General features: G+C 45.6%; 1 protein-coding gene across 4 annotated transcripts in view; it reads right to left on the bottom strand.

The window, feature by feature from the left end:
* The window catches only part of UACA (uveal autoantigen with coiled-coil domains and ankyrin repeats), a 369,235-nt gene that overhangs the window by 108,594 nt on the left and 235,392 nt on the right, over positions 1 to 25,249 (bottom strand). For all 4 annotated transcript variants that reach the window (XM_078682980.1, XM_078682983.1, XM_078682984.1 and 1 more), the window contains exon 4: positions 18,591 to 18,655. In XM_078682980.1, coding sequence (XP_078539106.1) covers positions 18,591 to 18,655 — 65 coding nt within the window. The remainder of the gene's footprint in view (positions 1 to 18,590; positions 18,656 to 25,249) is intronic.

The following is a 25,249-nucleotide window of genomic DNA, read 5'->3' as shown; positions in this document are numbered from 1 at the left end:
TGTTTAGATTGTGGCAAATTAATTTCATGTGGACAGATGAGTGTTACTCTAATAAATACAGCATATGAACATCATCATAGTCGATGGTTGGTAGAGACATTTTGACTATATCCTGGACCTGCCCGTCCTCGCCCAAAATGGCGCCGGAATAAATGGGACTCGTAACTCCTTGTTGTGTACTGGTTGCAGAACCTTGAAATCACGAGATACGTATGCAGTTTTGAAGCATATGGCGGGCGGGGACGAGAATTGATTGAATATTTCGACATCCCTATTGATATTAAGTTCTGATGTGTTATTGATTACGGTACTATTGAAAGTTCGAATTAACGTCACCCATGGTACTTGCCCGCAAATGTATATCTAGATAATTTTATTGTAACTGGCCCTGTCGTATTTTAATTATAAAATGTACGTCCACCGATTCCGCAACTGTTAGACACCTTAGTTCTTGCAACCTAATGGCCCGCCCGTTACGTTCCTCTACAGTGTAAATGTCTACTCATCATATACGATTACAGTTTGCTCCGTGGCCGGCCCACGTGGTTATAGGCTCGTATTTGTATAATGAAATTTTCACAATAAAGGTTTTTAAAAGAAAACATGGTAGTAGTATATACATTGGTAAAGTTTTTAATAATAGTCACTGTTTTAGAATTATTAAAAGGCAAGTGAAATAAAGCAGACCAATTACATGAAGGGTAAAAGGTATAATACGCAGGAACGCAGTAAAGATAAATGGTCAAGGGCTGTTGTGTTTTCTACTCCTGCAACATAAAGTGATCGATAAGAATCTCATATTCAGGCGTATCGGCGACTAAGACAGCAGGTCGACCCTCTTTTGCTCAACGGCTCCGTCATGGGACGAAGAAACGCTCTTTTTCTCGAAAAAAGAATATATTTTACTTGCAGGACAGTTGTAAATTTTCCGGGAAAGTACATTAGCCTGGAACATTATAACATATATTTAAGAAAAAATAATGTTCGGAAGTAATAAAAAGCGTAATTTTTAGGTCATATGACCAAGCCTTTCATCATTAGAATAAGAAAAGTAAAATGAACCAATGAAAAGTTTTATTAACAAGTCACATGACTTGTTATGCTTACGTTACGCGCTGCGCGTCGCGCCCCGGATGACTTCCGGATGCGCTAACGCGGCGCGTCATACGACGCATTACGCGACAACGCAGGTCCAGAATATAGTCAAAATGTCTCCACCAACCAGCGGTCGGAACACAACCCCTTTCAGCAGGCTAAATAGTTCTGTTAAATGACAACAGAAGGTACAGGCAACAAGAACCATCAGTCAAAGAGGGGAGGGCTAGTTCTTCTCTACCGGGTTACATTGGGGCGCTACCGGAACTGATCGAATTGGTAGTCTACAGTGTTTCTGGATGTTTCAGACTGAAGCTGGGGTTAGCATGAGAGCACCACCATTTCGTAGCTCCGTCGTGGCCATTCCGCAACCAATCATGGCAGCCGCTCTTTATCGTTATTTTGGGCGGGGTGGGTGGCGGAGCCGAGCTGTTTTGCAGCCATCATTGTGTGGAGTTCAGTTCATCTCACTAGTTTTGTGTTGTTCCTAATGTTTCTATTTTAGCGAGGTCAAAAAGAGATCCCATTAGTGGCCTACTGATTTTGCTCGATTCCTTTTCTTTTTTTTTTTACACGATTTTTCGTTATCTGCAAAGACTAAACAGAGTATTGCGACTCTGTGTCTGTTTGTAAATAGAGAATGAACCAAAGAGAACCAATTCTAAAACAGTAAATGCTTGGATAACAATCAATCAAATGGAGAGAGAAGCAGGCACGACGTATTACAACGGGGGCAAAGGCCTGCGTTAACTACCTTTCACTATCTGCAAAGAGAGAGTACTCCTAATAGAAATGAGGGGGGGGGGCACCATTCAAAGCAGATCAGTGTGCATAAACACGAAAATGTTTTCACTTACCACGTACTTGACATTCGACAGCTTATGATATTTGCTATTAAAAAACCATTGAAATTCACTGAAAAAAACATAGGTTATAGACCATATATAGTTAGGAATTAGCATTTACAAAACCTTGAAAATTCACTGAAAAAACCATAGGTTATAGACCATATATAGTTAGGAATTAGCATTTAAAAAACCTTATTTTACTCACACAAAACCATTGAAATTCCATATATAGTTAGTTGCACTAACTATATATCGCGCACCCGCAATCCACTGCTGATGATGTCACATATTACATCATTCATGACATGGTCAGTGACATCACTGATGACATCACTGATGACATCTCAAATGACATCACTGATGACATCACTGATGACATATCATTTGACATCAATGACCACATCACTGATGATATCATTCATGTGACAATACAATGCATCTCCTCACATTTTAATATAACCTCTGTTTCACCCAGTGTTAAATACAGAGTATAATTTTTGAAACCATTGACACACCAATACTAGTTACTACATACGCACTCACTGATTCCTACGTCTACACACACATTCACTCATTCACCCATACAATCATTCATACATACAATCACTCATCTTTACAACACTATCATATGCACTCATACACCTATACAGACACTCACACTCTGCCACTCATCCATGGAGTTACTCACACACCTAGTCAGTCCTGTAAAGAATCAATCACACTTCCATTTTCTTGTCTATACAGTTAAACATAGAGCACCTTACATTTTCAAACATATACTAACACATACTTACTTTCTTATACAATCATTGATACAAGTACACATTGATCTGCACAGAGTCACACACCTCCCAGCCAGCCACACACACACTCAGTCTCCCATACAAATACTTGGACAATCAATCAATAACCCATATAGTTAATCATATAGCTACTGATCAACACATGCAGCAGTTTACAGAACAACAGACATAATGATGCACAAATTAAGACAGTTTAGTCACTAACCCATGCACTCAGTGAGACACATTTAATCACTCACTCATACATTCAGTCACGCACCTACTAAATCCTTCGTCCAGACACTTATACATCTACTCATTCTTCAATATGTAAAACATATTTAAACTTTACAGAAACACACAGTCAATGGATGATGTCATCAGTGATGTCATCAGTGATGTCATTTGAGATGTCATCAGTGATGTCACTGACCATGTCATGAATGATGTAATATGTGACATCATCAGCAGTGGATTGCGGGTGCGCGATATATAGTTAGTGCAACTAACTATATATGGAATTTCAATGGTTTTGTGTGAGTAAAATAAGGTTTTTTAAATGCTAATTCCTAACTATATATGGTCTATAACCTATGTTTTTTTCAGTGAATTTTCAAGGTTTTGTAAATGCTAATTCCTAACTATATATGGTCTATAACCTATGGTTTTTTCAGTGAATATATATATATATATATATATATATATATATATATATTTATTTTTTTACAGCAATACGCAAGGCAGGTCTCACAGGTTGACACCTTGTGGTCGAGTGAAGGGCACAAATTACATACACTGTGGCGGTAAGGACCACAAGTATTTTGAACTACACTGCGGACAAAATGTAAGATTTTTTTCCATGCCAGAGTCTTTAGTGCATTCTCGAGAATTGTCTCGAGACTTCTTATGAAAACTTTGAGGCAAAGGCATCCCCATCGAGTAGAATAGATCAAAACAGAGAAAAAGATTGAATGTGTTTGATATAAGTGATTGTAGTTCTTCTCTGGAGTTGCTGGACCCAAAACGTCTATTGGCGTGTTTTTACCACTTCGATTTCAGAGCAACGTCCAGAACGCCACAGTCCAATGGCAGAAGAAAACAATCTAAGGTGGAGCTGGGGTGCTGATGATTTCTGGAACAGGTGAGGAGCAACAATGATAAACATATTGCAAATGTACAGGTCCCACACTAGATGGCAGGAGAATGTAGAGCATGTTTATCCACAGCCACACATTCAACAAACATCTGTGTATTATATCAGTGTATTATTGGATCCATTTGGCCTGAGGAAGAACAACGCACGTTGAAACGTGTTGGCTAAAGGAAGCTCAATAAGAAATATAATTTCTTTAATACTCAAAAGTTTGGAAATCATATGAAATAGAAACTAAACTTGTATATAAATCTTAAAATGATGAATCTTTGTAATTTGTAAGGTGCCTTAACAAAAGTAAACCAGATCAACACAGAGGATTTAGAAGAAAAAATATCCTCCCTCCTGCCCATCTCCACGGAAGGCCTCTCCACTGAAGAACTCACATCCCACTACAACGCTACCATGTCCTCCATCCTAGAGGAACTAGCCCCCTTGAAACTGAAAAAACCCAGGAACACCCCCTCCAGATCTTGGTTCAACAAGGACATTAATGAGGAAAGAAGGCAACTCAGAGCCACAGAACGTCTCTGGAGAAAGAATCCCTCCTCCAGCCGTTACGAAGAACTTAGAGCAGCAAGACGAAAATACAAACATATCAATAATGAAAAATACAACTTTTTCTGCACCGCGCCGGACAAGGCCAGAAACAGACCAAGAGAACTCTTTGACATCATCAAAAAACAAACATCCAAGCAAGTGACCTCCCACGTCCAGCCCTCTAAAGCCTTATGTGACAACTTCGACAACTTCTTTAACGAAAAAGTCTCCAAGATCGAACTTTCACTGGACATTAACGTCCACCCCCCCCGACAAAGACTGCCCCACTACAATCGAAACTACCGCGAGAATGCAACCGGCATCTACCTGGTCTTCCTTCGACCCCATCACAGAAGCCGAGATCCTTCACCTTATCTCCGCCTCCAAGTCCTCGTCACACAACCTCGACTCCATTTCCTCTCAAATGGCCAAAGAGCTAAAACTCACCCTGGCTCCACTTTGGTGCGAAATCATAAACAGCTCCCTAAAAACGGGCACCATACCAGATTGCCTTAAAGTCGGCCAAGTCACACCTCTTCTGAAGAAACCACACTTAGACTCTACCGACCTGAATAACTTCAGACCTGTCTCCAACGTCCCCATCCTAGCCAAAATCCGAGAAAAATGCGTTCTCAGTCAACTGGACAAACATATGGACAACATTAATTTGTTAGACCATCACCAATCAGGCTTTAGAAAAGGCTACAGCACCGAAACTGCAATCCTCAACATAATGGACAACATCCTCTTCTCCCTCGACTCAGACCACTGCGGTCTACTCATTCTTCTAGACTTGTCAGCAGCCTTTGACACTGTAGACCATAGTCATTTCTCATCAAAGCTCTCAAAGAGTGAGTAGGTGCAGACGAAGTGGTCCTTCAATGGTTCTTCTCCTTCATCCAAAATCGCTCCCAAAGAGTAAAAATCAAATCCTTTGCTTCTGACCTCCTCCCCGTGAACAGAGGTGTCCCTCAAAGATCCATTCTCTCCCCTCAACTGTTCAACATATGCATGGAACCCCTCACCTCCATTCTGAAAAAAATAAATGTCCCTTTTCATCTATATGCAGAGGACACTCAAATCTACTTGGAAACCTCCTCCTTTAACAACATCCTAAGACTTCAACAATACTCTCGGAAGTCCAAGAATGGCTATCAACGAACCACCTCAAACTTAATAAGGGAAAAACCGAGATCCTCCTAATCTCCAACAAGGAAGAAAATCCGCAAATCGCTGAATGGGTGAAAGCAATTGATGCCCTCGACGGAAATCTCACCCTGACAACCTCGGTCAAATCACTGGGAATCACCCTTGACCCCAAACTATCCATGACCAATCACCTCAAGAACTCTGCCAAGAGCGCCTTCCTCAATCTGAAGCTCCTCAACAAAATCAAACCCCACATCCCTCCGGTCGACCTCAAACAAGCCACCCAATCTCTGGTGCTGTCCTATGGGAATGCAGCCCTCACCGGTACAGCTCGCTCACACCTAGCCCCTCTCAAAACCACCCTCAATGCAGTAGCCAGAATGGTCACTGGAATCAAAAAAAGAAACCATATATCTCCCGCTCTCAGAGATCTAAAATGGCTCCCTGTGGAAATGCGAGCCAGCTTCAGAACTGCCTGCCACACACACAAAGCCCTGCACACAGGGAAACCGGAATACCTAGCTTCCAAACTCAAGAAAGCCGGTCAATCAAGAAGCCTCAGGAGTTCTAAAGCCTTCCTTCTCATTCCCCCGAAAACACGTAAACAAAAGACTGCACCCCGCTCTTTTTGCAGGCAACGTTCCGAAAATCTGAAAATCCATCCCAATCGACATCAGAACCACGCCCTCCTTTCCAAAATTCAAAAGCCTCCTAAAAGCCCTTTACCTCAACCGCGCCTTCCCGAACGCAATCACGTAACTCACGCGCCCCCACCAGGGAGTCACCTGACATCGCGCTCCCACCGGACAGCCATCAGACACCGCACGAACAATCAGCCCCTGGGTCGGCACCGTTAAGAGCAAACTCCAGCACTAGACTTGCGTTACCTAGTCTTTGAGACTACCTCCCGACCTCTTTACCTCAATCCCACTCCTCGGATACCTAGACCTCTCTACCTCAATAACGCACCTCTGACGTTCAGCAGAACTGTATTGTTGTTAGCACACTTCTGTATTTTTCTACCATGCCATTATCCTGTATTTGTCTTCTCTATATCATGTTGTAAAGCGCTCCGATATCCTCGGGTCTGGCTAGCGCTATAGAAAACCTCTAAATAAATAAATAATAAATTAAATGTTTATTGCCTCCGTATATTTCAGCACTGACTTCACTCGTTGCAATGTAGCACTCCTTGGCTATTTTCAGGTGAAGAAGGAATTTAAGGAAGTTAAACAAATTGTAAACTCTAAGTCTTGAAGGATAGCATTCCTGTTTTGGTGTGGTAGCATCAAGCTGAATTTAGCATTGTGGCAAGAACAGGTCCAGAACAGCAGGTCTTGGAGGTGGTAAAGGAAAACGAGACTGAAATCAAAAGTGATTTTGAACCACAATTGGAGGCGTAAACAAGATTTTAGCATAGGATTAACCTCTTCGAGGCTCATGACGAGCTGAGCCCGTTATGAGCCACGGCGCTCCGGTGCTCATGACGAGCTCAGCTCGTCATGAGCCGTGGAACGCTCAGGTGCAGGGAGAATTCCCCTCCTGTGCTAAGCGTTCCACGGGAGGTAATACATCTGTGACGAGCTGAGCTCGTCATGAGAACCGGAGCGCCGTAGCTCATGACGAGCTCAGCTCGTCATGAGCATGGGGGGCGCTCTGCGCGCCCCCTCCCCTCCCCCCCCCCAGCACAGCGGGGGAATAACCCCCGCAGCGCAGGGGTTAAACTGAAAGATAATTCTTTCTTGATTAGACATAAGGTTTTTAATGTCCCCTATTAGGTTATGTTATTTTAATTTATAGAGCGCACGTATACCCGTGGGTGTCTTGGCGCTGTGGACAGCGAGGGGGTCTGTGCTGGCGGCTAGTTCTGGAACAGCCAAGTCTTCAGGACCTTCCTAAAGATGATGAGAGAGGGGGCGTTTCTAAGCTCAAAAGGAAGAGAGTTCCAGAGTTTGGAGGTGTAGAAATGAAAACTGCGCCCACCCCATTGCGCGGTGCGAATTTTTGGTACCTGGAGCAGTTTTGTGCCAGAGGAACGAAGGTTTCTGGGGGGATCATACCAGGAAAGCAGGTTCTGTAGAAAGATCGGCCCTTTGTTCAGGGCTTTATAGGCTATGGACAGGGCCTTACATTTAATCCGTTGCTCCACTGGGAGCCAATGCAGCTTGCGAATTTCGGAGGTAACCAAGTTATTTCTGGGGATGTTTAGAAGGTGTCGGGCCGCTGAGTTTTGTACACTTTGGAGTTTTTTTAGGCATTGTTTTTGTGCATTTCCCAGTAATCCATTGCAATAGTCCAGTTTAGACTGTACCAAAGCTGTTATTACAGTTTTTCTAGAATCAGCCGGGGAGAATCTTCCTGATTTTTTTAATAAGAAAGTGACTTGCTGACACAGTGGCATTAGTGTGGTGAATGAGAGAAAGCTTAGGATCAAGCCACACCCCCAGATTCTTGACTTTGGCCGCAGGTTTTGGGGGTTCTCCCATCTCGGCTGGCCACCAGAGGTTGCCCCAGCTTGGAAGTACGTTCCAAGCTGGAAAAGGGAGTCTAATGTTACTTATGGGTTTGTACGAAAGAAGGTAATCAAAATTATCAAAACTTGCTTGTAGTTGAGCCCTGTAAACTAAAACATCTTATGCAGGCTATAGATTGATTTGTGGTGTAGTCTCAAACATAAGGTCCAAATCACTCTGCATTGCGCACATTACCCTCTGGGACACAGGCCCAAAAATCCTCTCAAACATGGTCTTGTTTCATTGCCCCCGCCGCAATCTGTGGTCGGCCAATCTGTTCCTAGCCAAGGTACCAAAGATTAGGAGGGCAAGAGTGGGGGGAAATATGTTTTCATACAATGCAGCCACTCTGTGGAACACACTTCCCCTCCAACTTAGATCCACAACACAGCACCTCCCATTCAGAAAACAACTAAAAACTTGGCTCTTCCAGAAGCTGCAGTAGAAAAGGAATGTGGTGATGCCCGGAACCAGAGCTGGGATGCCTAAGGGTAGCAATGCGCTTCGCCAAAAATCGATTTAATAATACTAAAAATTATAATAATAATAATAATAATCTAGAATGTTTACTCCGATACAACTCAAGTAACTAAAAATTAAAATCTAGCCTGCCTGTGGGCTTCTATTCTATGTTATATTCAAGCTCTTTGCACTTCACAATTAAAGTGTATCAACACTCTGTTGTATATATTTTGCAACAGAAGTATGAGCAAGACTATTGGTCACCTTGCAGAGGTATATGCATACTCATGGATGATGAAATATCAGGATAGATTGCTTGCCTCATTTATGTGTGCAACAGTTGTGAGAGAAATGTCAAATCTGATGGGTGCATGGTTGCACTTGTGGATGTTGTAAGGCATTCTCAAAACAGAGAGGTTCCCCAATCAACCATAGATTCTCCACATGTTTTTGATCATGGGAAGTAGAGCAGTGCAGCATCATGTGCAACTGAAATAAGAAGGTACCAGAGAAAGAAATAGGAATGGATTGGAAAAGATAATGCCGGACCTCTCCAAAACTACTTAAAAGTAAATACAAATTGACAAATCTCTTCCTTATTAAATATACCCAGACGAATGTGGGTTCATTCGTAATCGCCAAACCTATGATAATATTAGTAGAGTACTGCACCTGATTACAAAAGCAAACAGGCCCAATAGTCCGATCACCCTGGTGATAGACGTGGAGAAAGCATTCCATTGAGTGGAATAGACTTCCCTACGACAGGGCCTGATCAGAGTGGGACCCATTATGCAATGATGCATTTGGGCAGCTTATCATTCCTTGCGTGCAAACCATACAGGCATCAGGATTCACGCTTGTGTGGGGTCCTCGAATGGGCTGCCCTCTCTCCCCACCCACCCTTTGTTATGCTATGCAGATTTGGGTATCCTGGCACTGAGCAGGTGCGAGCCTAGCTAAACCTACAGCCTAGTTTGACTACTCAAAAAGCCAGGTCTTCGGCTACTTGCGGAATTCAAGAGGTGAGGAGGAGGATCTAATGTGTAGTGGAAGGTTGGCCATGCTTTAGGAGCTATGTAGGAGAAGGCTGGTTTTACATATGTGTGCAACCGAAGCCCAAATTTCTTTGGGAAGGGAGAAGGGGGCTGTTGGAGTGTTGATAAGCCAGGCTTGCTTTTGACTAACCTGGGCCTATGACTGGGCAGTTTCTGTCTTCTTTCCTGTTGATTTGTGACAGCTCCAATGTTGGCTTCTGGTCGAGCAGCAGTTTTAGTTGATCTGGCTTACCTAGGTGGGCTGGAGGAGAGATAATATTGTAAACTTTGAACACCGGGAGTGGTTTTACCCTACTCAGTAAACCTAGGAGTGTCCGAAGCCACAAAAAAAATGTTGAATCTACTGGCCTGAATTGCAGGAGCCTTGTGAGACTGCTGTGCCACCACCAGTTTTTATACTTTGCAGCACATTGTCCACATACTTGCCAAACAAGGTTTGACCGATCAAAGGCATGTTGAGGATGTAAGCCTGTACTTCTGGATGGAAAGATGTAGACCTGCGCCAACCCTGTCTCCACATTACCTCCAGACCTGAAGGCTGACAGAAACCAGCATTTTAGATATACATTGCTGCATCTCTAATGCAAGATGATGCGTTAGCCCCTACTAATGCAAGCTGATGCGTTAGCTCCTACCCTCACAATGGCTGTAGCTTTTTAGGTCTCGCCTGTCGATGCGCATGCGCATCGAGCTTGCGAGACAATTGCGGCTTAAACAACCTTTAACTAACAAGCAAGGAATCGTGGCGATTCCTTGCAGTGCCCGTGACTTTTAAGCTCAATGCGCATGTGCATTGAGCTTAAAAGCGCGTGCACATCAGTTCCCTCAGCCGCAATCGCCGTCTGTTCCCTCAGCCGCATTCCTCCGACACCTTTCGAAGTGAAGCTTAGCTTCACTTCAAAGGCCCCGGCTTCTTCACACCCACATGCCGCTCTCCCCGCTCCGCCCCCTCCCGCGTCTTCACACGTCTCACGGCCGGCAGGCCGTCTCGTATTTCTCCTCCCTCCCTCGCCTCCCTCCCTCAGCACGGGTACAGTCGGGACCACTCTGTGCGCTTGCTTTTGGATTTCGCAGCACTTTCCCAGTTGCCTTATTAGCCACCCGGGGTGTCACCAAAGTGCCTTGATTAATGCCGTGGCAGTGGAGAGGGGTGCCCCTGCTGTCACAAAGTGAATCACATTTTTCAACTTCTCGCCCCAATAGTTCCGCTCCCCAGCCTCTCTCCTGCCCGTCACTTTCCACCCTCGTTGCACTAAAAGCGAAAGTAAGTAAAAGCGCCTCGTTTAACAAAGCCCTTTACTTCCTGACCAAGAGAATGCCCGAAAATACAGGTATTTCAATGCAGGCTAGTCATGTCTTGCTCCCAGCACACAGTGTGCTCCTAAACATACATCTCTTCTTTGCTGCTCCTAAGTGTCTATCAGCGTCTATACCCTATGTCTTTGCACCCCTCCCTCCCCTGCACACCATCCCACACGGTCCCCAACTACCCCCAAAACATTTTAACCTCAGTCTGCCACACTTCCTCTCTCTCTGAGCCTGTCTCTTCTGCTATCCCAGAACTCGCGAACAGGCTCCTCTCCCCATGAGTCTTTCCCACTGCCCTCCCTACTTGAGGCCCTCAGTTCATCTCTTCCTCTCCTCCTGCAAAACTTTCAGGTGAGTTGTATCTCCCCCTGCCATTTGCTCTGGCCCCTCCCACCTGTCCATCAACCTTCCGGTGCCCTGGTGCTGCAGTCATAGCTAACTCTTGCATCGGCTCTTGCTGGCTATCGGCTTATTGCTAAATTAGCCACCTCTTTCTTCATTCAACCCTCAATTCCGTCCTGATGTGGACCTGTTTCACCCTCACACAATCTGCCCTCTCTTGCCCTCGGTGCCTTTGAGTTACTCTCAATGTCCCAGTCATTTAACTCCTTAACACATACGTAAAAATAATTGTCATTTATAACGCCAATAGCGCCAACAAATACAGACCTACGACATAAGTAAAACACATTGACCTTTACATGCACAGCCACTGAAAATGAATTTGCATTATTTCTGCAAGTGTTTTTTTATGCCGTTAGGAAATATTTATTTATATTTACGTTTCCAGGCCGTAGTTGGGTATAAGTTCCAGGAACCGAGCAGATACTAACTTTTAGTATTAACTTTCGATAAAGTACATCTGCTGCTTTGAAGTTTTTTTTTGTTGTTGTTTTTTTTACCTGAGTCCAGTATTTTTTTTAAGCTTTCTGGTCGTGTCTCATATCCTGAAGAATACCACATTTTTCCAGTTGGTAATTTTTATTTAATGCGGTGTGATGGGAAGAATCATTTGTCTCTTTAATGAGTAAAGAGTGCCAGACCCATTTAAAGAAGTTATTGCCGAGTAGATATATTAATCAATTGGCTGTGAGCCTACAAAAACATGACATCCACCGCATCCACCACCACCGCATCCACCACCACCACCACACCCACCACCACTACATCCACCACCACATCCACTACAACCACCACCGCATCCACTACAACCACCACCGCATCCACCGCATCCACCACATCCACCACATCCACCGCATCCACCACCACATCCACCGCATCCACCACCACATCCACCATCACATCCACCACCACCGCATCCACCACATCCACCACCACCACCCCCACCACCACTACATCCACCACCACATCCACTACATCCACCACCACATCCACTACAACCACCACCCCATCCATCACCGCATCCACCACATCCACCTCATCCACCACATCCACCGCATCCACCACATCCACCTCATCCACCGCATCCACCACATCCACCGTATCCACCACCACATCCACCACCACATCAACCATCACCACCACATCCACCACCACCAGCACATCCACCACCACATCCACCATCACCTCCACATCCACCGCCACATCCACCACCGCCACATCCACCACCACTTCCATCCACCACATCCACCACCACTTCCACCACTACATCCACCACCACATCCACCACAACCACCACCCCATCCACCACCGCATCCACCACCACCACCGCATCCACCACCACCGCATCCACCACCACCGCATCCACCACCACATCCACCATCACCACCACATCCACATCCACCATCACCTCCACATCCACCATGACATCCACCACCGCATCCACCACCACCACCGCATCCACCACCACCACCGCATCCACCACCACCACCACACCCACCACCACATCCACCACACCCACCACCACATCCACCACCACAACCACCACCCCATCCACCACCACCACCACATCCACCATCACCTCCACATCCACCATCACCTCCACATCCACCATCACCTCCACATCCACCGCCACATCCACCACCACATCCACCACATCCAACACCATCACATCCACCACCGCCACATCCACCACCACCACCGCATCCACCACCACCACCGCATCCACCACCACCGCATCCACCACCACCACCACCACCACTACATCCACCACCACATCCATCACCCCATCCACCACCACCACCGCATCCACCACCACATCCACCGCATCCACCACCACCGCATCCACCACCACCGCATCCACCACCACATCCACCATCACCACCAAATCCACCATCACATCCACCACCACCACCACCACATCCACCATCACCTCCACCACCACTACCACCATCACCTCCACCACCACTACCACCACCACATCCACCATCACCTCCACATCCACCATGACATCCACCACCACCGCACCCACCACCACTACATCTACCACCACATCCACTACAACCACCACCACCACATCCGCCGTATCCACCACCGCATCCACCACCACATCCGCCATCACCACCACATCCACCATCACATCCACCACCACCACCACATCCACCACCACATCCACCATCACATCCACCACCACCACCACATCCACCACCACATCCACCATCACCTCCACATCAACCATGACATCCACCACATCCACCACCACCACATCCACCACCGCCACATCCACCACCGCCACATCCACCACCACCACTTCCACCACCACCGCATCCACCACCACCACATCCACCACCACCGCATCCACCACCACTACATCCACCGCATCCACCACCACATCCACCACCACATCCACCGCATCCACCACTTCCACCGCATCCACCACTTCCACCGCATCCACCACTTCCACCGCATCCACCACTTCCACCGCATCCACCACTTCCACCACTTCCACCGCATCCACCACCACCGCATCCACCACCACCACATCCACCGCCACCACATCCACCACCGCATCCACCACCGCATCCACCACCACATCCACCACCGCATCCACCACCGCATCCACCACCACCACATCCACCATACCCAACACCATCACTTCCACCACCACATCCACAACCACCGCATCCACCACCACCACATCCACCACATCACCACCACATCCACCACATCACCACCACATCACCACCACATCCACCACATCACCACCACATCCACCACCTCCACCACCCCCACATCCACCAACACATCCACCCCCACATCCACCACCATCACCACCACATCCACCATCACCACCACCACCACCACCATATCCCCCAGATCCACTCACCCTCAACACCTCACCCTCAACCCCTCACCCTCACTCACCCTCACCCTCACTCACCCTCACCCTCAACCCCTCACCCTCAACCCCTCACCCTCAACGCCTCACCCTCAACGCCTCACCCTCACTCACCCTCACAACACATATTGTGTTACAATAGGTGTCACATTTGCGAAAGATAAAACTATCTAGAGATGTAGCATAACGACCAGAGCTGCCATATAAGTCACGTAAATACAAAACATGTTGCATTCCAAATGCTATAGGTGTCACTCATCCATTTGCAAAACGAAAAATGTCAAACTCTTCTATTGCGAGACCTATTGCATTTTCAATGCTTGTTTTCCCTTCCACCCTCAGGGATTAAATCTAAGCAAAGTAAAATGCAATGCCACATTTGGCAGAGGTAGCCGTCTGAGAGGGTCATGGATTTTGTTTTGTTTGATTTCTCTGCCATGTAATTGATTCTGCAGCCTAAATTGTCAATACATTTCCCATCTTTGTCCTGAGAAATAGAGGCCAGAGCAACAGGATTCTATGAACGAATGCGTAACTACTACAATAATTGAATCTGGCCTAGGATGGCTAGTTAAATATGCCAGACCAGACTCTGGTGCATTGTTCTTGTTCTATAGACAGTTCTTCGGTGAATGCTTTGCTTTTCATTGAGTATTCAGGACAGGAATGGATTTAGTGGTCTTTCTGGGCTACTGCAAAAATCATACAGAAATACTGCTGCCTGCTGCACTGCACTGAGGACACTGGGAGGTCAAACTTCTTTGCTGTCCATTATAGCAGTGCACGAAGTCAGGTGAGGACATCTAGTGAACATTGCAGAAAGATCCTATCACCTTCTGTAGGCAGAACGATGTTCCTTAATTCTTCCTCACCATTCTCTTCTGCAGGGATCTCACTATCTTCCTCGTCTAGGACTGCTTCCTGATCACTATCAAGACAGCCTTTATCTCCATGTCCCTAGGCGCTGGGGGGATACAAGACGTGACACCAATGGCAGTATTTGTGGAAGGGAAAGAGGCTGTGGATGAGGTAGAGGTTGCGGTGTAAGTGGCAATGTCAGAGAACATGGCAGAGGTGCTGATGTTCTTGATGAAGGACCTTGCAGAGAGTAGAGATACTGCAGTTGAGAAATTAGCCTTTTGAATGTCTATCATTTGTTATACCGCAACCATGAAAGCATGGCACCTGCATTACAGGAGGTTCACTATATAAGAACAGGAGGTTCTTACGAGGCCCACTGACTTTTGGGTAACTTCCTAATGGGAACACTTGGGGCTCATAAACCTCAAAGTCCTGCTGGAAGTCTGTGTCTGTTTACTCTACTGGAGTCTCTCCTTCATGCTCCAGAATGCAGCGCAAACACAAGTACACAGTACTGTAAAAAGTTTTGGAGGTTTGTTTTTGGTGGCTGACGTCAGCATTTAGCTTAGCTGAACAGGCAATTGCATAGAAACCTTCAAAGTTGAATGTGAATAGGCTGGCTGTGTTTCCAAAGCTGGCAAAAAAGTAATTCTACCATGAACAGCAGCTGACAGTACAAATGCAGTGGATGATTGGACTGTCAAAATGATAGCCATCAATGAGTATGCCGCTGGAGCTGCCTTCAACAGGGTCATTGTTTACCAGGTTCTTGCAGTGGTCGATGGTATAGTCTAGGATGGTAATGACAGGGCACTCTGTCTGAAGACTTCACCAGCGAGACTGTAATTGACAGAGAGGTTGTCAGCAAGGTGTGGTTTTTTGCACTTTCAGTCGGGCCTGAGGAGCAGGATTTTTGAGCCGTTTTCAGAGCAAGTTGTTACTTTTCTTTTTTCAAAGCCTTCTCTGATGAAAGCCTGATCTTGTCCTTGGAAAGGGTAGCTGAAGGGCAGTTAGACTTGTCATCCTTAGGGTTGGTCTTCCTCCAAACATTTTGCCTACACCTCTCGCAATTCTCATTTTTGTTGTCCTTAGGATTCTGCACTTTACCACAGCTAACCAGTACTAAAGTGTTTGTGCTCTCACCCATAAACATGATAGAAAAGTCTTATAACCAATTGGCATATTTAATTTATTTGTAAGTCCCTAGTAAAATGGTATCCAATGTACCCAGGGCCTGTAGATTAAATACTACTAGTGGTCCTGCAGGGCTGATTGTGCCACCCACTTAAGTAGCCATGTAAAACATGTCTCAGGCTTGGCACTTCGACCTGGTAAAATAAATCTATTGCCAGGCCCAAGCCCGCCTTCTTTTTTAATACATACAAGTCACCCCAAGGGTAGGCCCTAAAGCTGAACGCAGATCTGGCTGAAGACCAAGTGGAAGTCAAAATGCAGCCGATGTAAGGTCAAAGATAGGTAAGAGCAGAGCTCTTTCTGTGGACTCCCTGACACATGAAGTGGAGTAGAAATCTGTGCTACGTTGGTCTCTAGCAGAGAGCACAGAATTTCCACCTCATTCAATGAAATTGAGATTGTTTCAAATGACACAGGACTTACCATCGCAGCCCTGCATCTCATTGGAACCAGGGCCGGCTCTAGGGCGGTGCGATCGGTGCCACCGCACCGGGCGCTGACTTGGGGTGGGGGCACTACATTCATCCTTTTAAAAGCACCCGATGCCGCGTACATTGTCCCAGAAATTTTTAGGCATCAATAAAAATTACAACTCCGGTAATTAATGTTCTTCCTGGAGAGATACTGGAGCTTTGTCTAGTGAAAGTTTTGACTCATTATAGGGCAGATGGTTAATTTGCCTGCTACAAAGAACGTGTCCCATTCACATCAAAAAGTGCATCTAATATAAATAGGCCAATGGGTTACCGCTTTTGTCAGAGATCCTTTTGTTACTTGCAGTTTAAAAGTTAAAATCCTAACGTAGAGCAGTGGGCTATTAACTGCCAAAGGGCTGCATGCAAACTGCAGGGAAAATATTAGGGCTATTTTTTGGCCCGTCTTCGTTGCCCTAATATTGCAAAAGGGGTTCATTTGGGAAGAAATCAATTTTTATTCTTAAACGAAAACCCCTAACAATGGTGTTACATTTTAAATTCTGAATTTGTGCTTTTCTAGATCAAGGACTCAAACTACACTGCCTATCAGTATGGATGAAATGTGACTCCTACTCCTTGTACGCCTGTGTCTTATGTAACATTTCCTATACACTGATTTACACACCAATGATTGATTATCTCTGTGCAATTGCGGGTGTGATGTAAAGTGTTCTGACATCTTAAACTGGTATGAGTGGTGCTATAATACTAAATGAATCTAAGAGACAGTGGTTATGGAGACTTGAGGGGCACTGTCAAATGGTGGTGGTGAGGGAATGCGTGGCGGAGGTGGTCATGGTGGAGGGCGCCAACAATCATTGTCGCGCAGGGCGCCACCGGTGCTACAGCCGGCCCAGATTGGAACTGCTGCTGCGCGATGCTTCTCCATGCAAGGGCTTTGCACTGCCCACTATAGCTCAAATGTACTGCCACGGTGTTATGCATTTCCACGCAAGGATCTTGCATTGCCATTGCAGCACTCCATAACAACTGCTGCACAATGCATCTCAATGCCAGGACCTCGCATCGCCTCTGCTGCACGACACATCCTAGAGACCGGACATCAATCCGCAACCATGAAAGTACTTTGTTCAGTGGACCACAGCATCTCCATCTCATTCAATGAAATTTGGATTGTTTTAAATGAGATGGGTCTGCTACCAAAAACAAGGTTGTTAGGCCTATTGCTATTGTAACAATTTACTATTTAAGTTTACGGAGTTTTCCCAGCCTTTCAACAGGAGTCAAGCATGGGAATTTATGAAAAAGCCAATGATGAAAAACTTAATATTCTGACAAGGAGTCACTTTTTCAAACTCTCGTCCTTCTCCCACAAAGCCTTACTGGTCATCCCTGCACAAATTGCCTTACCTATTCCTCAATTCTGGCAAAGAGAAAGTGGTCTTGTAATTTCAGAACTTTCTCATTGGCCAATATTCATGTATGTATGTACGTCATGGTATTTATATAGCCCAAACTTAGATAGAAAGCAACAGAGCACTGTACCTTACATGTGGGGAATGGGAGGAAAGCTACAAGACGGTTTACATCAAGTGGGGATTACACAAATATAATTAACACATTACATTCCACTTTTTTATTTAAGAACTGGGCGATTAAGAGATCTGCCCAGAATCACACGATGTTCAGTCAAGTGCTGAGGCTGAGATTCAAATTGACAGCTCTGGTAGGTAGGTCACATCTTGTCATGAAGACTAGATTCACTTTTCTGCTCACAAACTGTGCCCCTGAATACACCACTTGATCTGCATGACTCTCCATTGCTCCCTGGTCTACAGAGAATGCCCGCATGGTGCTCTAGGAGCATTACTGCAATAGGGTCAATGGCTTACCTGCAAAAGCTTCTGTAAGCATAGAGAGTGTCCATATTTGGCTGACAGATGCAAGGCATTTCTTCCTGTGGGGATACAGAAGGCAGGCTTTAGTAAAAGATATAGTTAGACAAAAACAGTATGTATCGCACTATTAGCATAGCAATTCCAACACATGGAAGGTGTTAAAGCAATATGGTAAAGCAATAGGCAGTGAAAGACTAGATCCATCAAGGCATACAATTCAGTAAAGTAAAAAATGTCTGGGAACCCCGGAGCACAAGGTGTTGACGTTCTTCAGGAAGGCCTGCAGAAACACTTAAGAACCTAATGTGCAACCTAGAAAACAGGCTAGATTGGAGAAATACTTCAGATTGTACTAACAAAAGGGTTAAAATACCCCATAATACATATCATTTTGAAGTGAAAATTCTAGAAAACAGCTTAAATCTCCTTCACAAACCCTTTTTGTAAAGGAAGAAGGATAGCAGGACAGAGTAGCCCCATAGGTTGCCATTTTTTGTATCTGTGCCTTTAAGGACTTCAAGATCACCAGTATCCCATCACGCCTAGCAGGTGACAGTTGCCTCAGTTGTTTTTGAAGGAATGTGTTAGCGATAAGTAATCCCAATAATATCCGCTGTTATGTCCACCAGGGAAGCAAGCGGGTCGCTTAGGACTTCAATGGAGATTCGTTAGTAATAACAAAAGGAGAGAGAGGGTAAAGGGCACTCTTGGTCCCCCTGGTCAATCTTGTGAAACAACGAAAGAGTGTCATAAAAAGAGTGTATAAGCACTAGACACAGAGTAGAGAAAATCACCCTAAATCAATCACATTGGAAATCAGCGGGGATTTTTCAGGAAGCCCTCACTCACCACCCTGGGTGGTGACATGCTTCATCATCGGGCCCACCCGGAGAAGCCGAATGCCTCCCTGGTGTGCTACAACATCAGATTACTGCGGAGCTGGTTCTTTTGTGGCAAAGGTGTCAAAAAGAAATGTAAATTAAAAATGTCAAAAACTGTACCATACAAAAATATTTATTCAATGGTCAGTTTGACATGAGTAAAATATGCGTGGGAAACTTACCAGTTAATGACTAGGTTGTTTCCACTCAAAGTGGGGTCAACATGTTTCTGCCCATTTATGTGTCATTAACTGGGCTTTCATCAGGACCGTAAGAAGGTGTACCTCGGCGGTATGGACACGCTAAGGCCCACCCTTACCAGAGGACGTGAACGTTAAAAGCAGGTGTGTAAAATAAAGTGCAAAAACCAAACAAACCAAAAATGGTGGGGTACCTTCAATTTAAGGTCCCTGTACTGTTTGTAATGCACAAGATCCACACCCCATGGGTCTCGGGAGGTGGGGGAAGCGACAATGGCACACCGCCCGCAACGCTTGCCACCCGTTCAGCACCTAGCGTCTCCTACTACCGGACCCCGTGGATCTTCAATGGAGATTCCCCTACAAGAGAACCGGAGAAACAATTCCATCTCTCATAGGGGATCTCCATTAATAGTCAGAAATGTTTGAATTGAATTACAAGCCCATCCCCAACAACAAGGCAGAGGAAAATAGAGGAATGACAATAGGCTTGAAATAAGCAAACACATTTCTGAGGGAGGCATGTCCCACAAGAGCGTCTGCTTGAGCATCCAAATCCAAACAGTAATGTTTGGTAAATGTGTGAACAGACTACTATGTAGCCGCTTTACAGATCTTCACTATAGGGACATTTCTCATCAAAGTGGCAGTAGCTGCTTTATCTCTAGTAGGGTTTGCCTTAGGTCTAGCTGATAAGGTCTAGTTGGCTTCTTGATAGCATAAGAGAATGCAAGACACTATAAATCGGGAGATGGATTGTTTAGAAGTGGCTAAAACTGTACGGACCGGCCCATACTTTATAAACAATTGGTCTGATACATGTATGTCACGAGTCTTGTCTAGATAAAACTTCAAGACCCGCCTCACATCCAGGGAATGAAGATTTCTTTAAGCCACGGTTGAAGGGTGCTAAAAGAACGCTGGCAATGAAATTGTCTGATTGCCATGAAATTCCAGAACAACCTTGGGGAAGAAGTTAGGGTGAGTCCTCATAACTACCTTGTTAGAGTGGAAGACAGTGTAGGGCTTGTGAGAACATAATGCCTGATTTTTGCCAACCCATAATGGCTACAAGGAAAGCTACTTTCCAAGAGAGATGCTGTAGGAACGCCTTATGAATAGGTTCAAAAGGGGCCTGCATGAGACGTGACAGGACTATATTAAGCACCGAGGGAGGGGAAGGACACCAAATAGGAGAGAAAACCTTCTATAGCACGTTAAGAAAATCCTGGATCACTGGGATTTTGAAAAAAAGAAGTTTGTGAGGGGCATTTTCTGTAGGCAGTGAGTGCAGCCAAGTGAAGTCGTATAGAAGAGAATTGCAAACCAGATTTTTGGAAATGGGGAAGAAGCACATCTTCCTGGCAAGCAGTCGGCTCTATGGTGTTGGAGGAACACTAAATGCAAAATCCCTTCCTCTTTAACACTATCAATGCTACAGCAATTCATCCTCTGTGCTGAAGATCTTTGAATCCCATTGTTCATGACGAGCTCAGCTCGTCATGAGCACACAAGCAGTGTACTGCATGACGAGCTGAGCTCGTCATGAGCATGGAAGGGGTTAAGGAATATGCAGAACGGGTTGATGGCTGTTTAGCCTCCTTGAGGCTATCCATGCCACCCTGTGGCAAGTTCAAGTGTCACACTGCACCAGCTCAGGAGCCATGTTGCCAAATTCAAAGAGGAGAGATTAGGGTGAACCATTTGGTGTCCGAACTTCGTTAGCTGGTCTGGTCGGCATGGCAGCTTTGGATGTGGACGCTGTGACCAGTGAAGGAGGCCTGTGAACCACCACTAATGGGGCCACTCCAGGGCTATCAGGATGAGTCTGGCACTTGACAGTTTGAGGAGGACTGCAGCGATCAGAGGGATTGGTGGAAAGACGTAAAGAAATTTGCCGGACCAGTCGATACATAGGGCATTCCCCAGAGACGCATGTTGGGAGTAACTTGAGGCATAGTCTTGGCATTTTTTGTTTTCTGCTGTGGCGAACAAGTCAATGTGCAGGGAGCCCCACAGCCAGAAGATGTCTTGCACAACAGCATCACAAAGGACTCATTCGTGATTTTCTTACAGTACCCTGCTGAGGGTGTCCGCCTGCACATATTGAACACCTGTGTGGTGGGTCTTGACTGCTCGGAGCTCAACGAGATTGATGTGATCTGTCATCTCCTTCGGAGACCATGTACCTTGAATTTGGAGATGATCCATTTGAGTTCCCCACTTCAGTAACGATGCATCGGTCACTATGGCTTGAGAGGGAGCCTATTGGTGGAAAGCCATCCTGTGAAGAAGATTGGTTGAAGAGCTCCACCATGTCAGAGATTGTTTGCGTATAAGTGGGGAGAATGATCTGGTCTACTCAGTTGCTTGGTGCCACTGGTCCTTGAGACATTCCAGCAGGGGACACATGTGGGGTTGTGCATTCGGCGTGAGGAAGATACATGAGGCCGTGGAGCTGAGGAGGGATGACACGGACCTCACTGTGGGATAAGAAGCTTTCACTAGAGTAACATTTACGACGGATCGATGAAAGTCACTCCTCTGAAAGACACACTTTTGCCTGCTGTATGTCAATGGAGGCCCATAAGTATTGCAAAGCCTGAACCGGGATGGAGATTGACTTGATGTGGTTGATGTAAAAACCCAACCATTGAAGGACATTGCATGTACAGTTGAAATGCTGCTGGGCTTTCTGTGAAATTGACACCTTGATTAACCAATCGCCTAGACAGGGATAGACAAAGATTCAGTGTCTCCTGAGATGAGCAGCAACTACTGCCATGTACTTCAAAATGGTCCTGGGAGCTGACTTGAGGCAGAATTGTAGGACCTGGTATTGATAGTGGTTCTGCCCCATTACAAACCTCAAGAACTTGCGATATTTCTTGGTGATGGGCACATGAAAATACGCATCTTGGAGGTCTATGGAACAGAGTCAATCCCCTGTTGTAGCTTGGGATAGATCGGACGTAATGCCAGCATTCCAAACTTTTCTCACCCACTCCATTTGTTGGCTACTTTTAAGTCCAGAATGGGTCTGAATTCCTCCTAGTCTTTTTTCTTCACCAGATAGTATCTGTAGTAGATGCCTGTACCCCATTGGTAGTAGGAAACAACCTCCACCGCAGATTTCTGTAGCAAGAAGCATGTGCAGATGATGGCTGGAAGGTTTTGGTGGTATGATCGGGGGAGGATTGGTGAATTTGAGAGACAATACAATATTCAGAACACAGGCGTCTTTTGTGATTTTTGTCTCTCTGCCAGGTAGTGTGTGATGTTTTCCCCAATCGGAGTGGCTAATAGAAAAGGGGGAATGGAATATTCCACTTATGGGTTTACCCCGTGGACGGGCTATCAGGAAGGACATCCTCTAGATGGTCATCACTGCTGTTGCTGGTATGGCTGCTGCTGCTGTGGCTGCGGGGGACCCTGGGACCAATGAGGGGTTTGAACCCTCGGAGGGTAAAACCGGCGCTGGTAATGCCTGAAAGAATGCCTTTGCTCCTTTGGTCTTTCTAGAATGGCAGCCTTAAGAATCTCCATTTCAGACTTTATATGAGCCATCTCATCGTGGCTTCTGAAGAGGGTGGACTCCGAAAAAGGAAGTTTTAAGATCCTTTGATGCAACTTTGATTTAAGAGATGTGAGACAGAGCCAGGTATGTCGCCTTGAGACAATACCATGACAATATTCTTGTGCTGATAACAGGGAGGAGTCTGCTGTGGCGTTGATGACTTAGTTGGACCTCATGTGGCCTTCATTAACAATATTGAGGAAGTATTTCCTTGGGAAGAACGTCTGCAAATTGCTGGATAGAGTCTCAGAGCGCTCCATCATATCTACACAGGAGGGCAGCACTGGCCGATTTCATGGTGGTTGCGGCCGCGTTAAAAACTTTGTGACCCATAATGTCCAATTTGGTTGCTTTCCTTACCAGGAGGAACTGAGGAAGCAGTGGTGGTAGCATGATGCTTCTTGCAGACAGAATGACCACGAGTCAGGAGGTGGATCAGGTCTGAGAAGGAAAAGGGGATCTTGCACAGGAGGTCTATATTTTTTTCTGTAGCCTTGCAGGAAGGAAGGTTTTGGTTGAGGCTGGGGTTAGTAACAGTTTCATCATTGGTTCCAAAAGACCAGGAACCAATGGAAGCAGAGTTCTTGAAGATGACCGCTGGTGTAGAGTCTAAAATATAACAAATGTGGTAGGTGTGGGGACCAAAATCTGAATATAAAGTTTTGCCGCAACTCTATTAGAACCTCCTGCAATGTGGTGATGTCTTCCACTAGAGAGACGCAAGGCGGGGGAAAATCGTTCAGTGTCGGCGAATATCGTCCAATTCATGTAGAAGAGGACAATGTGTGTCGAAATCGATGTCTGGATGTTGTATGTGTCCTGGACTGAGATCTATGGCTGCGATGGCAAGAGCACAAAGGCATAGGAATACCTTGAATGACGCCTGCGATGGTGTGACCGATGCCGCGTGCTGGAGAGCGATCTATGCCTTGGCAAGGCTAAAGGTTAAGGCATTGGTGTTGGTGGAAGAGGAGGTGAAGTATCTGGCATCACTGTCAAGGAAGAGGGAGTATAGGCCCCAGAGTACTCCGAATCAGGGGACAAATAGATTTACATCCCTTTTCTCCTCTTTTCTTTTGTCCTTGACAAAGAGTTGGATTTAGACGTCGATGACTCAAGGGGGATCTCCTCCAACCCATAACTGTTTCTCGGCATCTATGGATCACCAAATCTCGGCATAGACTGATCACCTCGTCTCAATGTCAATATACTCCTCGAAATCAATCTTACAGAGTGTGTCTTATGGCACATGACGTCTACCTTGCCTCAAGGTTAATCTGCTTCTTTTTATTGACGGCCATCGAGCCCTGGACAGCGAGCAATTTGGTGCCATATCTACCCTCTATGTCAACCGGGAAACAGGCCGTTTTCTGGCTGGCACCCTCTTCATGGACCTTCCACATCCCTCAAGAGGCAGATGTGAGAACCCTGGTAGAGGACTGACACTTTGAGACTGGACTTGTGGCATGTGCTGTTCTTCCATGCCATGAAAGCAATTTTTCTCTCTCTCCCTCAGGGTGCAATGTGAAAACTTCTTGCAGTGTTTGCATTACTCTGGAACATGTATAGATGGAAGGCAGAGTATACATACGTGGTGAGGGTCTGATTTGGCCATTTTACTCCCAGAGGCAGTGACACTTATCAAAAGAAGGCATAACTATTGACAAAATGCCTTAAAATTCTGTCAGAAAAAAACTGTGATAGGATGATAAAATACATCAAATGATTCAAAGAAAACAAATTATACAGGTGAGGTTGAAGAAAAAAAAAATAAAAAGGCAGAGCCCAATGGTCCAGGATCCTGTCACCATGTGCCGGAAAAAAGAACTGAGGCAACTGCCACCTGCTAGACATGATGGGATACTGGTAATCTGAGTCCTTAAAGGAGCAGATACGGTTTTAAATTCACATAATGGCAGCATATGGGGGTACACTGCCCTGCTATCCTTAATCCTCTTCATTACAAAAAGGGTTTGTGAAAGATATTTAAGCTGT

The sequence above is a fragment of the Lissotriton helveticus genome, chromosome 3_1 (assembly GCF_964261635.1).
Source record: "Lissotriton helveticus chromosome 3_1, aLisHel1.1, whole genome shotgun sequence".
Taxonomy (NCBI): domain Eukaryota; kingdom Metazoa; phylum Chordata; class Amphibia; order Caudata; family Salamandridae; genus Lissotriton; species Lissotriton helveticus.
Note: the sequence above shows the minus strand (reverse complement) of the source record. Positions and strands in the feature narration are given on the sequence as shown.